The sequence below is a fragment of the Aulonocara sp. 'chitande type north' Nkhata Bay genome, linkage group LG12, assembly GCF_057382095.1.
Source record: "Aulonocara sp. 'chitande type north' Nkhata Bay isolate Kocher_YH1m ecotype deep benthic linkage group LG12, A_spYH_male_GT1.1, whole genome shotgun sequence".
NCBI lineage: Eukaryota > Metazoa > Chordata > Actinopteri > Cichliformes > Cichlidae > Aulonocara > Aulonocara sp. 'chitande type north' Nkhata Bay.
In genome coordinates, this window is record NC_141355.1 from 22,004,271 (window position 1) to 22,016,687 (window position 12,417).

Sequence of the window (12,417 nt, forward strand, 5' to 3'; positions counted from 1 at the left end):
GATGCTCTGGCCATTTTTTCATGTGTAGCTTTTGGCACAGCAGTGACTGGATTTTCTGTGCTACAGTGCATGTCAGAGAAAAGCAAAGAAGTGCTTCTGTTATTCATCATGCACAGTGTTACTCACTATATTTTTATACATAATAAATAATTTGTTGCATAAGTAAGACACGACTAAATATGGCAATGCGTCCTGCAGATTTTGCTTCGTGACGTTCAAAATGGAGTTAAAATGCTGCAGTTGTTTCTCCTCACAATGTGCTTGAAATGTTCAATTTTTATTACTATTTATTTGGATAAAATAATTCAGCTAATCCCTATATAGTCTTTTATAATTATAAGTTCAAAAATATTGTAAACATTTTTGTTTTAAACTTTTGTTTTAAACCTTCCAGTGTTTAGTCAGTCTGGAAACTAGAGCCTTAGGAGCTAGAGCCCATCCCAGCTGTCATAGGGCAAGAGGCACAGATAACCATTCACACCAAGAATTTAAAATCACCAGTTAACTTGACATGTCTTTAGAATATGGCACCCAGGGAGAGAATGTAGACCATTCAGAGATGACTGGACAGCAGGACCTTTTTGCTGTCATGCAACGGTGGACCAAAGTGCTATCTTTTTGTAGAAATTAGTATTTGGTGATCCTCATTTAACGCCTCATTTATGCACATAAACACTTGCTATCTCAATACAGTATAAACTGATACACAAAACACTGGCATAATATTATCAGTCGAAAGGTTTAGGCCATAGATTTTATTTATTGTATTTAGGTAGTGTTTTTCCTCAACTTCCCAAAAAACTACTCTGTATGTAGATTTAAGTAGCCGGATTGGAGCTAAAAAGAAAAGCGCACAGCGTTGACAGAGTTCCTGAATTTCTTTGTCTCATTATGACCAGCCCTGCATGAATGAGAGCTGACGTTGCCTGCCTGTTGTTATTTTGTTAAAAGACGGAAGTAAATCAAGTAGGAGGGGACGAAGGCCATCACAGTAACTGCTACGCTTGTCACGGTAAGATATTTGTGCTTGCTGAATTCACTGTATGGCGAGTTTAATTTTAACGCCAGAAGGTACGCTAATTCGTTGAGTAAGGTCTTAATTACCCCGACAGATTAAGAGCTTAACTGTCCCGGCAAAGGCTTCCTTAAGTCCCTACTTAGAAGGTCATGTCTCAGCTTTGCTAGCCAGAGAAGTGGTCAGGCGCTAGCTGACACTGACAGGCACACTGCACCAGGCTGCTATCCTTTAGCATTAGCTTCATTCATCTACTCTAACTGCTGCAAACATGCAGGAGTGGGCAAATCAGTTATGCGTGAGTAGTGGATTGAAATGCACTTTCAAATGCGCAAATATCGGCTGCAATTTAGCTCATTTTGGGTTAACTACTCAACTACGTGTGCCTTCTGTCGTACAGACTCGAGCCAGCTATGCTAATGCTGTTCTAGCCTAATGCTAGCCAAGTAGAGAACATTTTCTCAACTTTGTGTTTTATCTATCTGTGTAAGGACAGCTTTTGTTAAATACTTATGTTGTAAGATCAGAAGCTACGTAAGAGTACACGAGAGTTTCGGTGTCAATTTAGGGCGGTAGCAGTGTGCTTTATCGTACAAACGGATCGTAATCGGCTAACGTATTGCTAACTACGTCGACAGTTGGGCTCAGTTTTGGTTAACTTATGGCTAGTTAGCGACTTGTCGGATGTCGACTGGTACCTGAAACCCGGTGCTCTAGTTAATGTGTTTTTCAGTACCATTAATAACAAGTTAACATGTCAGTCTAACAGGATTCATTCATAAATGTAGACGTGTGTTGAAGAGCCTAAAGGGTTATTTTGCGGAATATTGTGAAGGAATTTTCTCTTTCTGTGTTCTACCATTTGACTGAACTGAATATAAGTGGGATTAATGAAATCATTATGGGTTTGTTTATTCACTGCAGCAGTGTTTTTACATATTTGTAACACAGTAATAATAGATATTCAGTGCATAGTCAAGGAAACACTAACTTATTTCCATATCAGAAAGACTTTAAAGAGACAAATTCCACATGTTAGTATGAACAAGCCATATATATGTTAAACATAAACTGCTGTCCAGTTAAGCTACTAGTTGTAGGTGGTTGAGTTTAAATACCTGATGCCAACCTAAACATTGGCCAGTGCTTAAGAAAGGTGAAGGGGATGGTGCAGGCAGGGTGGAATGGGTGTAGTTGAGATGTCAGGGCTGATTAGTGACAGAATACAACAGAAAGAATGTATGGTGGGATTGACAAACAGACAGGAGGCCAAGCTAAAGGTGGCAGAATTAAACGTGTCTTTTCATTTAGATTGACCAGGATGGATAAGATTAGTAAAGAGTACATCAGATGGACAGCTCAGGTCGAGCAGCTTGGAGTCAAAGTTAGAAAGAAGGCTGAGGTGTTGTGGATGCATTGGGAAAAGGATGTTGAATATGAAGCTTCCAGGCAGGATGAACAGACGGAGACTATAGACGAGATTTATGGATGGAGTGTGTGACAGGAGGATACTAGGGATTGGGTGAGATGGAGGCAGATGATCTGTTGTGGAGACCTCCTAAAAACGACCAGCTGTCCATAAGCCAAAAATGTTAAAATTTCATGTAAAAACACAGGTTTTATTTTTCCAATAGTATTTTAATATTTTACAATTTTCTCTGAAATGTGTCAAGCAGGCATCTTTGTACCTTAAACTTAAAAGAAAAGTAAAAATAAAATGAAATGGTGCCTCGAGGGCAACGGGATGAGGAAGTATAGCTAATGATACCCAGAAGAAAACATTTAATGTTGGCTGACAAGAGTTATTGTTGGCCCCATACATGCTGACCAAGATGATTTTTTTTTTTTTTTGTAAAGAGAAGATATTAGTGTCTGATTTCTTAACAGAATCCATTGTTTTGATTTCCGATAGATCCCTACCATTTATTCAGAAGAAGACAGGAATTCCTTTTATTTCCCTGTGCTTGCATTTCTAGTATTTCCTGTTGTTCTCGTGATGCTCCAAGTTTCCAGTCAGGAAAAGATTTCGCTATCATCTTTCTCATCCTGTCATTCGTTTGCAGGAGAATCGACAATTTGGATCCAAGATGACGGACTCCAAGTACTTCACCACTACCAAGAAAGGTTTGAAACTTTGTTCTTTAGAAGATTTAACATGGTAAACTCCTTAGTGCAAGATTATAATTATTGTTGTTGGTACCTACACATTATATTTATGCGAGTGCTTTGGGATGTTTTTTTTCTCGCTGATAAAAAAAAAAGTTCTGTAGATTCCCAGTAAAATGATTTGGCATGTATTTACTAACTTCAAGTCTATGAAACCAAGCACATTTACTTGTTTCAAGAGCAAGCATACTGTGGTATAACTAGGAATGTTACCGAACTATAAGGTAGATTTAAGTAAGGAAAAAACAAACAAAACAAAACAGAAAATGTACCTAAAGATGTCATCTCACGGCTTTGTATCAAAGTTGTTCCCAAGAACAAGAGCTTTGGCTTTTGTATATCAGATAAGACGTAGTGAGAATTAGCTCTCAGTGAGATAACTGCTAGGCCTCCTTGTATTTCAGCAGCTCCCCTCACACAATGTTGCTCTGGGAAAGTCTAGAAGCCCTCTTTGTTCTCTCACACAGGGCTTAAGAAATATAAACAGATGCTAGTAAATGATAGTGTACCAGACTCCTTGGTTTTTAAGGATTACCTGAGACATAAGAACAAGTTTCCTTCAAAATCTCCCCCCCGTTGGATCTGCCTGATGCTGTGTTGTGCAGTGTGGAGCTCACATGCAAAAGAGACTTTGAGTATTAATTTGCCTGGGAAACACTGAAGTCTGCCGATTCAAATTTAAGCTTATAATTTGCAGTTTTCTTGCAGTGTGTAGTTTGTACCCTAATTAGGCAGCTGAGTTAGACTGCAATAAAAACTAAATTAAACGTGATTCTCAAATTAAAAAAAATTAGAAATTCTGTGTACAATTCACCACAAATAGGCAAACACACTCCTTTTGTGTTTATATTTTACAGACACTGTATACACTCTGCTTTAATAACACTGTTCTTTACTAGCTTTGTGTTTACACAAAGTCCTGCGTTTCCTCATCTCTGCACATGTCTGAGATAAGCTCAATGTAGCACAGATGTGCAGGATGAAAAAGACATGTTTGATATCTTTGTACACCCATTGTGCAGATAATGACATTATTGTAACTGTAATGTGGCTGTTGAGTTTAGTATAGTAATGTGATTACAGTGCAATGCTAATTGTAGGGCAACTGTATGAATTGGTTTCGCTAAACTGCTGAAAGGTTTACAGCAGCAACATAAGTGCTTCTGTAAACATTTGCTGATGAACTCATTCACTCTCCAATGAAAAGATTACATTTTAAACTAATTATGGTTTTAGATAATTCAAGGAAATAATTGTTAAGGAAATAGCAACCTCCCAGAAGTATTTAGATGAAAACTACAGGTCTAGGTGTTTATTCTACAACCCACTCCATTGTTCTGTCTGTGGGAGAAAAAGCTCTTGCACCGCGTTCATTATGCTTACAGCTGACAGCCAGTCAGCTTTCTGACAGAGAATTGTAAAATGTCAGCCAGTGCGTCCACTGTCTAGTTTGCACATTTTAATGTTGGCAAAGCACTTTCATCCTATTTGTGTACCAGTTGGATTACGCAATAAGATGTTTCTAATTAAGATGTTTCTAAAAGATGCCCCTCCCCCCACTGGGCTCCCAGGCCTATCAATCACACATTCGCAAAAAGAACAATTTAATTATTGCTAAATACTGTAGTTCATTTAATAATAGTTTATATTTTCTATTATACATCTACACATATCAGAAGAAGGGTGTGCTTGAAGCTTTAAAATAAATTTAGTGGAGTAAAATAGAAGTGCTTTTCAGCCAGTTTGCTTCACAGGTCACTGACCCAAACAGGACTGGTGTTGACCAATCAACTCGCCCAGCATTTTTTTTCTAGCCATGGACATTTATACCATTTCATGTTTTTAATCCTATCTCTGTCTCTTGTGTACAGGGGAGATCTTTGAGCTCAAAGCAGAGCTCAATAGTGATAAGAAAGAGAAGAAGAAGGAGGCTGTAAAGAAGGTCATTGCATCCATGACGGTGGGCAAGGATGTCAGGTGAGTTAGAGGGGAAAATATCAGTGAAAATCATGTCTACAAATGTAGAGTAGAACTGCATACATGAGCTCTCACTGTGAGTCATAAGTTGTATAACAGCTCGTCTCTCCTTCAGTGCTCTGTTCCCAGATGTTGTGAACTGCATGCAGACAGATAACCTGGAACTGAAGAAGCTGGTCTACCTCTACTTGATGAACTACGCAAAAAGCCAGCCAGACATGGCGATCATGGCTGTTAACACCTTTGTGAAGGTAAAGCTCAGTTTGTCATAAATATGTAGATGCTGTAAGAAATGATCAGCTTTTTAGGTGATCTTTGACTCCTGTTTTTTGTTTTTTTGTTTTTTAAATTAATCAATTAATTAATTAATTCAATTTTGGGACAGAAATATTGTGGACCATTTTACATGGTCAAGGATTTTGATACAAACAAGAGTTAAATCAAATTTAAAAATTGCTTGTGTAATGCAGGATTCTTTAGAAATTAATAAAATATTTGCAACAGAACTTCTGACCTCATTAAATCACCCATTAGGACTGTGAAGACCCCAACCCTCTCATCCGGGCTCTTGCTGTTCGTACCATGGGCTGCATCCGTGTGGACAAGATCACAGAGTACCTCTGTGAGCCTTTGAGAAAATGTCTGAAGGATGAAGACCCATATGTGAGGAAGACGGCTGCTGTTTGTGTAGCAAAGCTTCATGATATCAATGCCCAGTTGGTGGAGGATCAGGGCTTCCTGGACACCCTTAAAGATCTCATCTCTGACTCCAACCCTATGGTACGACTTTTTAACGAAGCCTTTTTAGCTGGCTGTTGAGCCAGCCATGTTTCTTGCATGTGACAGAGCTGCCTACAAGCCATAGCTCTATCGTTCACTGATAAGCCCATTGTTGGCGTGCAGATGTTGAACATGATGTCAGTGATCTCTTTTGTAAGTGGGCATGGTTTTCTTCCTGTTAGCATTTATCTGTGGCTTTGTCTTCATTTGTAGGTTGTCGCAAATGCAGTAGCAGCGCTGTCTGAGATTGCTGAGTCTCATCCCAATAGTAATCTAATGGACCTGAACCCTCAGACCATAAACAAGTTGCTGACAGCTCTTAATGAGTGCACAGAGTGGGGACAGATATTCATTCTTGACTGTCTGGCCAATTACACACCTCGTGATGACCGGGAGTCCCAAAGGTAAGGAGACGGCTTAGTCCTTGTGCTTGTCATTAAGTTCTATTCACTGTGGATTAGTTTTAATTTTCTGCTCTTCCTTTTCCAACATTAATAACACCTGCTAGCATCTGTGAGCGTGTGACCCCACGGCTCTCGCATGCCAACTCTGCAGTGGTGTTGTCAGCGGTTAAAGTTTTAATGAAGTTCATGGAGATGCTGCCCAAAGACTTGGACTATTATGGCACTTTACTGAAGAAGCTCGCTCCTCCACTGGTTACACTCCTCTCTGCTGAGCCTGAGTTGCAGTATGTGGCGCTGAGAAACATCAATCTCATTGTCCAGAGACGGTAAGCCTGAGGAGAGGGTCTCTTTGCCACGTCTTTAATAAACTGTCATATTTCAGTTAGACTCCTTTTTTTTTTTTTTACTTTGTAAACAAGCAATGTTTAATGTGTCATTGCAGCCCAGAGATCCTGAAGCACGAAATGAAGGTTTTCTTTGTCAAGTACAATGACCCCATCTACGTCAAACTGGAGAAGCTGGACATTATGATTCGCCTAGCATCTCAAGCCAATATTGCTCAGGTAAGAAACCCACATCTATAATGCAGCATTATCTAAGGATGCTCCCAAGAATAAATCTATTTAATAGAATCCAGTGAGTGACACACATCTGTCCTGCTGTAGGTGCTGGCAGAGTTGAAGGAATATGCCACTGAGGTGGATGTGGACTTTGTGCGTAAAGCGGTCAGAGCCATTGGCCGCTGTGCCATCAAAGTTGAGGTAAGCGAAGGTGATGTCATCAGACGCTTCATTGGTTAAATATTTGTGTTAGCTACATAGTGAATGCCTAGGTTTGTGTGTTCACTTCGCTGGTAGTTGAAGATCACAGTGCTGTAAATAGTTAATCTACTTGCCACCAACCAGTAAGACGGAGTTTCAAACACAAGGTGGTGCTGTCATCATGGCATTGTTATGTGTTAGTTCCTCAGACAAATTGAACTACAGCTTATTAATATTTCCATTTTGGGGAAGTATGAGTATCCAGCACAGGATTCAATAGAACCTGTTACCGTTGACATTTAAAATGTGGTTTCATTGTGAAGTGAAATTAATCTTCAGTAAAACCAATGAAATCATTTTCTGCGCACTACACAGATGTTATCTAGCACTGTGCATCAGGAAATATTCATGACTGTTTAAAAAAAGAAATCCAAAACAAACAAAAAGCAAGTGTTGATGAACCGCTCTGCTGCTTCATGCTGTGCTAGTATGACTTGGTGGAAGTCCTGCTTTAACCACTTGCAGGCTGCAATTTCACCATAGACCCCACACTCTGTATTCTCCTGCTCTCCTCTTTCCTCTATTCTAACCCTTTCTACTCCATTGCTGATTCCACGGCTGTCAACTCGGTTCTGTTAGCACCTCGCACAGAGAGCAAACATCAAATCCTGTGTCAAACTGACTCAACCTTCATGTCAAGGATCATCACTGGTGATGAGAGCTGGGAATCTGGCTGTGACCCAGAGACCGAAGAGCAGTTTTCAGTAGAAGAGCCCACACTGTCACAGCCTGAAGGCAGTGCATCAAGTCCAGAGTAGCATGCCAGCATATTAACATTCATAGAGTTGTACACCATGAATTTGTCTCCTGGGATCCAACTGTCAATGCAAAGTAGGGCTGGGCCATATTATACCGTTCACGGTAATACCGGTATAATGTTAGGCAACGATAGGAAAATGAAATATCGCGATAGAATGGGAGTAAAACGCGCATGCGCGGTGCCTTTGTTTTCATACGCACATGGCCGATTGTTGAGTGAAACAGATGAACCAGAATTGGTTTGTAAAAACGGTGCAACTTCCGTGATGTGGAACTGGTTTGGTGTTTGTCTGTCAGATACACAACAAAGCACATTTTTTGCAGAACATGCAAGCGGCCGTTGTTACTGTCATATTTGTCGGACTAAGATGCTCTTAAATCTGGGAGTAATCTGGGTCCTAAACTCCGTATCTTCAGGTCAAACAACACTGCAGCATCACTTAGAGTTAAAAACTGTCTAAATTCTTTCATCTTTAATAAAACGATCAGCATTGCTGCTTTACCAGGTGTAACTATAAAGTTTAACTTCCAGGCATCCATGAAAACAAAAGTTATTACATTTAACGGAGTTAGAAGTTAGCAGGAAGCTAGCGGAAGTTAGCTCGCTAGTTTCGCTAGTTACCTAAGCATGATATTGCATGTTCTGACTGAGAGATTTCTGAAAAAAATCAAACGTACAGCTCTGCTATCACTTCCAACATAAATGAAGACAGGAAACTAAACAGCAGTGATGTTTGTAGGGTTACTGAAGTTGGGCTAGCTGGTATATAATGATGTGCTACGTGATCGCTAGCGACACAGCTATGTTAGCATAACATAAACAGTGAAGCTGGAGGACGAACACTAACACTTTTCCACTTATAAAAGTTAACGTGAAGATTCTTCATGGTTAGAGACAAATGCAATCGCATGGCAGGATGCTGTAAACGGACCAAACTTCAGTCAGGAGAACAACTGAGATAATCCATCCACAATGCGAGGTTAGTCATTAATATACTGCAACAACATGGGAACAGAGCAGCTGCCAGAGAATTCAACATTAATGAATCAATGGTACAGAAGTGGAGGAAGCAAGAAGAATGAGTTTAATAAAGTTTGATTTATCTGACTGCTTTGTTTCGCTTAATGTGCCTTATAATCCCGTGCACCTTATGGTCCGAAAAATGCGTACTGCACACTGCAGTTTAATGTTGCAAAGCACCTCTTTTTAACTTCAGTGGATATTATACATGGTTATGCTCAGGATATGTCAGCCCATTTCTACTGGAAATGCCTTTTGGTTAAACTTTCAGCAAGGAATTTGCATTTGCACTGTTACATTTTTTATAAAGCTTTAATGTACATAAAAACCAGCTTCTTGTTTAAGTGAAAATAAATGGAAGGTTGTCTTTTTGCGCTAGTAATGTTGTGGAGTTGTATTTTGTCTCGCATCAATTATATCATCGGTTATATCGTTATCGCAAATTTTCAAATATATATCGTGATAAATATTTTTGGCCATATCGCCCTGCTCTAATGCAAAGTTCTGCTAAAATGACCTGAGGTGTCTGAGGGACAACTTTCAGCAGACACGAGCTGAGCTGTGGTACATAGCATTGCTCATGCAATTGTGCACCCACCAACACAGTGACCACCCACTAACCCTAACCCGAAATAAAATCTTCTTTTAAAAAATGTACTGTTTAGACACAGTGGATGAGATCCAGCATGTTTAGAGTGAGACTTTCAGGGAGTAATACAAAAGTAGCAGGACTGTAGAAAGCGATGTGTCAAGGCTCAAGGAGATGTCCTTCAAGAGAATCTCATCCACATTAAAATCAAGTACAATTTTTTTTTTTTTTTTTTTTTTTAACAAGAACACTTACTGAACTACTTAATCTGCACACCAGTCATTTTTTTCTTTCTCTCTCTCTGTTTGTTAGCAATCAGCCGAGCGCTGTGTCAGCACACTGCTAGACCTCATCCAGACTAAGGTCAACTATGTGGTGCAAGAGGCCATTGTGGTCATCAAGGACATCTTCCGCAAGTACCCTAACAAGTAGGTTTCTTCTTGGACATGTTTGTTTTCACATTTTCCACTTTACTTAAAACTCTCTCTGTGTTTATATGAATAATCCTCACATTTATCAAATGTATGACAAAGACTTATAACCCTTATTTACATATGCTGTTATGCACATGTAGTCACCTCATCATTCATTTCCTCTTGATCTTTAAATAAGCAATGAAAACCTTTTGATCATAAAGACAAAGTGTTTCCCTCTAAAAACCTGCTTGCAGTCGACGGTACTTGATTGTACCTGGCTCAAAGGGTATGTTGGTTTGTCTGGAGTCCAACTTTGGCTGTGGATTCAGGGGAGTACCTACACAGCTGCAAGGCTGTGAGCCTCTAAGGGAGCAGCTTTGCAATGTTTCCAGATCAGCATGCCTTGTGCGTTGAGCGACACGAGTCACTGCCCAGGACAACCTTTGGATTTTCTATTAATTAGGCATTTGTGCTGTAGCATTTTTTTTAATGAAAGCAATATGTAAATGGACTAAATTATTATCAAGCATTTTATGCAGATCAGAAATTCACCAACCACTGCAGAAAACTTCATAGTTTGGCATGTTGCCTGCGAAAGACAAGGAAACAGAGCTAAAAGGAGAGTGAATAATACATTTACATTTGTCAGGGTGCCAGAAAACACGACTCCAAAGCAGTGTTAATGTTGTTCTATGTCTGCTGGATATGAAAGTAGGCAGTTATTTGCTACCACGTATTACAAGCCAGACATGTGGTTGTTTGATCAGATTTTATTATAGTTGTTCTAAGAAAATAACTGCAATTTGCATTTTGTCAGTCTTGCGTTTAAGTGTCTCTGAATCTGATGCACTGATGCTTTGTGTCACTGTTTGCAGGTACGAGAGTGTGATTGCCACTCTGTGTGAAAATCTGGACTCTCTGGATGAGCCGGAGGCGCGTGCCGCCATGATCTGGATTGTAGGAGAGTACGCTGAGCGCATCGACAATGCTGATGAGCTGCTGGAGAGCTTTTTGGAGGGTTTCCACGATGAAAGCACTCAGGTGTATTTAGGAGGGTGTGGGGAGGTTGTTATTTGAAAAAGTCAATATTTAATGGAAGCTGCAGTAATAATTTGCCATCAGTGCTGGGAGTAACAGATGCGTCCTTTCAAGCAGGAAATCATTAAAACCACTGGTTAGCTGTAGCAAAGGATGAGAAAGCATAAACCATTTTGAAAGTACCAGAGACCTTTTTTTCTTTTTAGTGAGCTTGCTCAATGATTAAAATAAGAAAAAATAAAGAAACAGTGGAACAAAATTTCTTGTGACTAACCGTGATTAATGAGAAGGCTTTACAATATTTCAGTGTGTCACTTCTTATATGTGGCTCAGGGGCGTATTTGTTGAAACGCCAGCCTTTACTCTGAAGATCTTTCTGCCACAGCTCACTGTCGGATTACACAGCTTTGCTTGGTGTTAGACTCTCCCTAAGTAATTGATTGATTCCCATATTATTGCCTTGGAAATATATTCCATTTTTATTATTGACTGATGAAGGAAAAAGGACACGTTAAGCGCACTTACTCATTGTGTATTCTGTGAACATTACGCAGACCTAACACAAGGGACTGTATTGTCTGAGCTAACCAGTCAGATATTAAACAATTTGTTTTTTGTGCTGTGCAGTGCATGTGTAAAATAGTCTTAAACTATTTACTGCTAGAAAGGTGTGTCATTTATGTAAAACATGTTAAAACCTCACTGCGTGTCTTAAACTGTCGCACAGTGTTAAGGTACATCTTAATGATCATTTATTCACTTGCTTTTAAAAGCAGTGCGTGAGCATTTGTAACACATTTGGTGTTCTCACTGGCCTCTAGGTGCAGTTGCAGCTCCTGACTGCAATCGTCAAATTGTTCCTGAAAAAGCCAACGGAGACCCAAGAGCTGGTGCAGCAGGTGCTAAGCCTAGCCACACAGGTGAGGGGGGGGCGGGGGAATAAGCAGTCTACGTCATACATGCTATTTTTCCTGTCAGCGCATCCTTTATTGTCTGCTTTTTGAACTTTGTTGCTTATTTCTTTTTTCTTTTAGTTGTGTCATTTAAACGTTATTAAAAGGGGCTTCCTATTTCTGTTCCAAAATCCAGACCTTTTATAATCCTCTCACAGATTTACATTTATTCATTTATTTTTATTTTTCCAGTACTTGTGTATACTATTGGCAAACATGCAAAAAAGAAAATGGTAATTTCACCCCTAAGTCCAATTTTTATGCACACAAACATTTATTTTTTCTTGTAAAAGGCTAGCAGAAAGCAGCAATGTAGAGACGATGTGCCTCGCAACTTCAAAGAATGAATATATTGGCTATTCACTGAAGTAACTTTTAAGCTTACTTGATTTTCTTAGAACCCTGGGAACTTTGTGCTTTTCTATGCTGAGAAAAAAAGTACAGTGTCAGATTGCCTCATACATTATCCAAATCTTAC

General features: G+C 39.5%; 1 protein-coding gene across 5 annotated transcripts in view; it reads left to right on the plus strand.

Moving 5' to 3' along the window:
• The first annotated feature begins 881 nt into the window (after nt 1-881).
• Nucleotides 882-12,417, plus strand: part of ap1b1 (adaptor related protein complex 1 subunit beta 1) — a 30,225-nt gene continuing 18,689 nt past the window's right edge. For 4 of the 5 annotated variants that reach the window (XM_086314332.1, XM_086314335.1, XM_086314333.1 and 1 more), the window contains exons 1-12: nt 1,170-1,313; nt 3,079-3,139; nt 5,053-5,158; nt 5,274-5,409; nt 5,693-5,938; nt 6,152-6,342; nt 6,447-6,668; nt 6,785-6,905; nt 7,008-7,103; nt 9,845-9,960; nt 10,824-10,989; nt 11,808-11,906. In XM_086314332.1, coding sequence (XP_086170458.1) covers nt 1,287-1,313; nt 3,079-3,139; nt 5,053-5,158; nt 5,274-5,409; nt 5,693-5,938; nt 6,152-6,342; nt 6,447-6,668; nt 6,785-6,905; nt 7,008-7,103; nt 9,845-9,960; nt 10,824-10,989; nt 11,808-11,906 — 1,587 coding nt within the window. In that variant the 5' untranslated portion in view covers nt 1,170-1,286. Of the gene's footprint in view, nt 1,013-1,169; nt 1,314-3,078; nt 3,140-5,052; nt 5,159-5,273; nt 5,410-5,692; nt 5,939-6,151; nt 6,343-6,446; nt 6,669-6,784; nt 6,906-7,007; nt 7,104-9,844; nt 9,961-10,823; nt 10,990-11,807; nt 11,907-12,417 lie in introns of those variants that run through there. The other variant, XM_086314334.1, reaches the window with a different exon arrangement.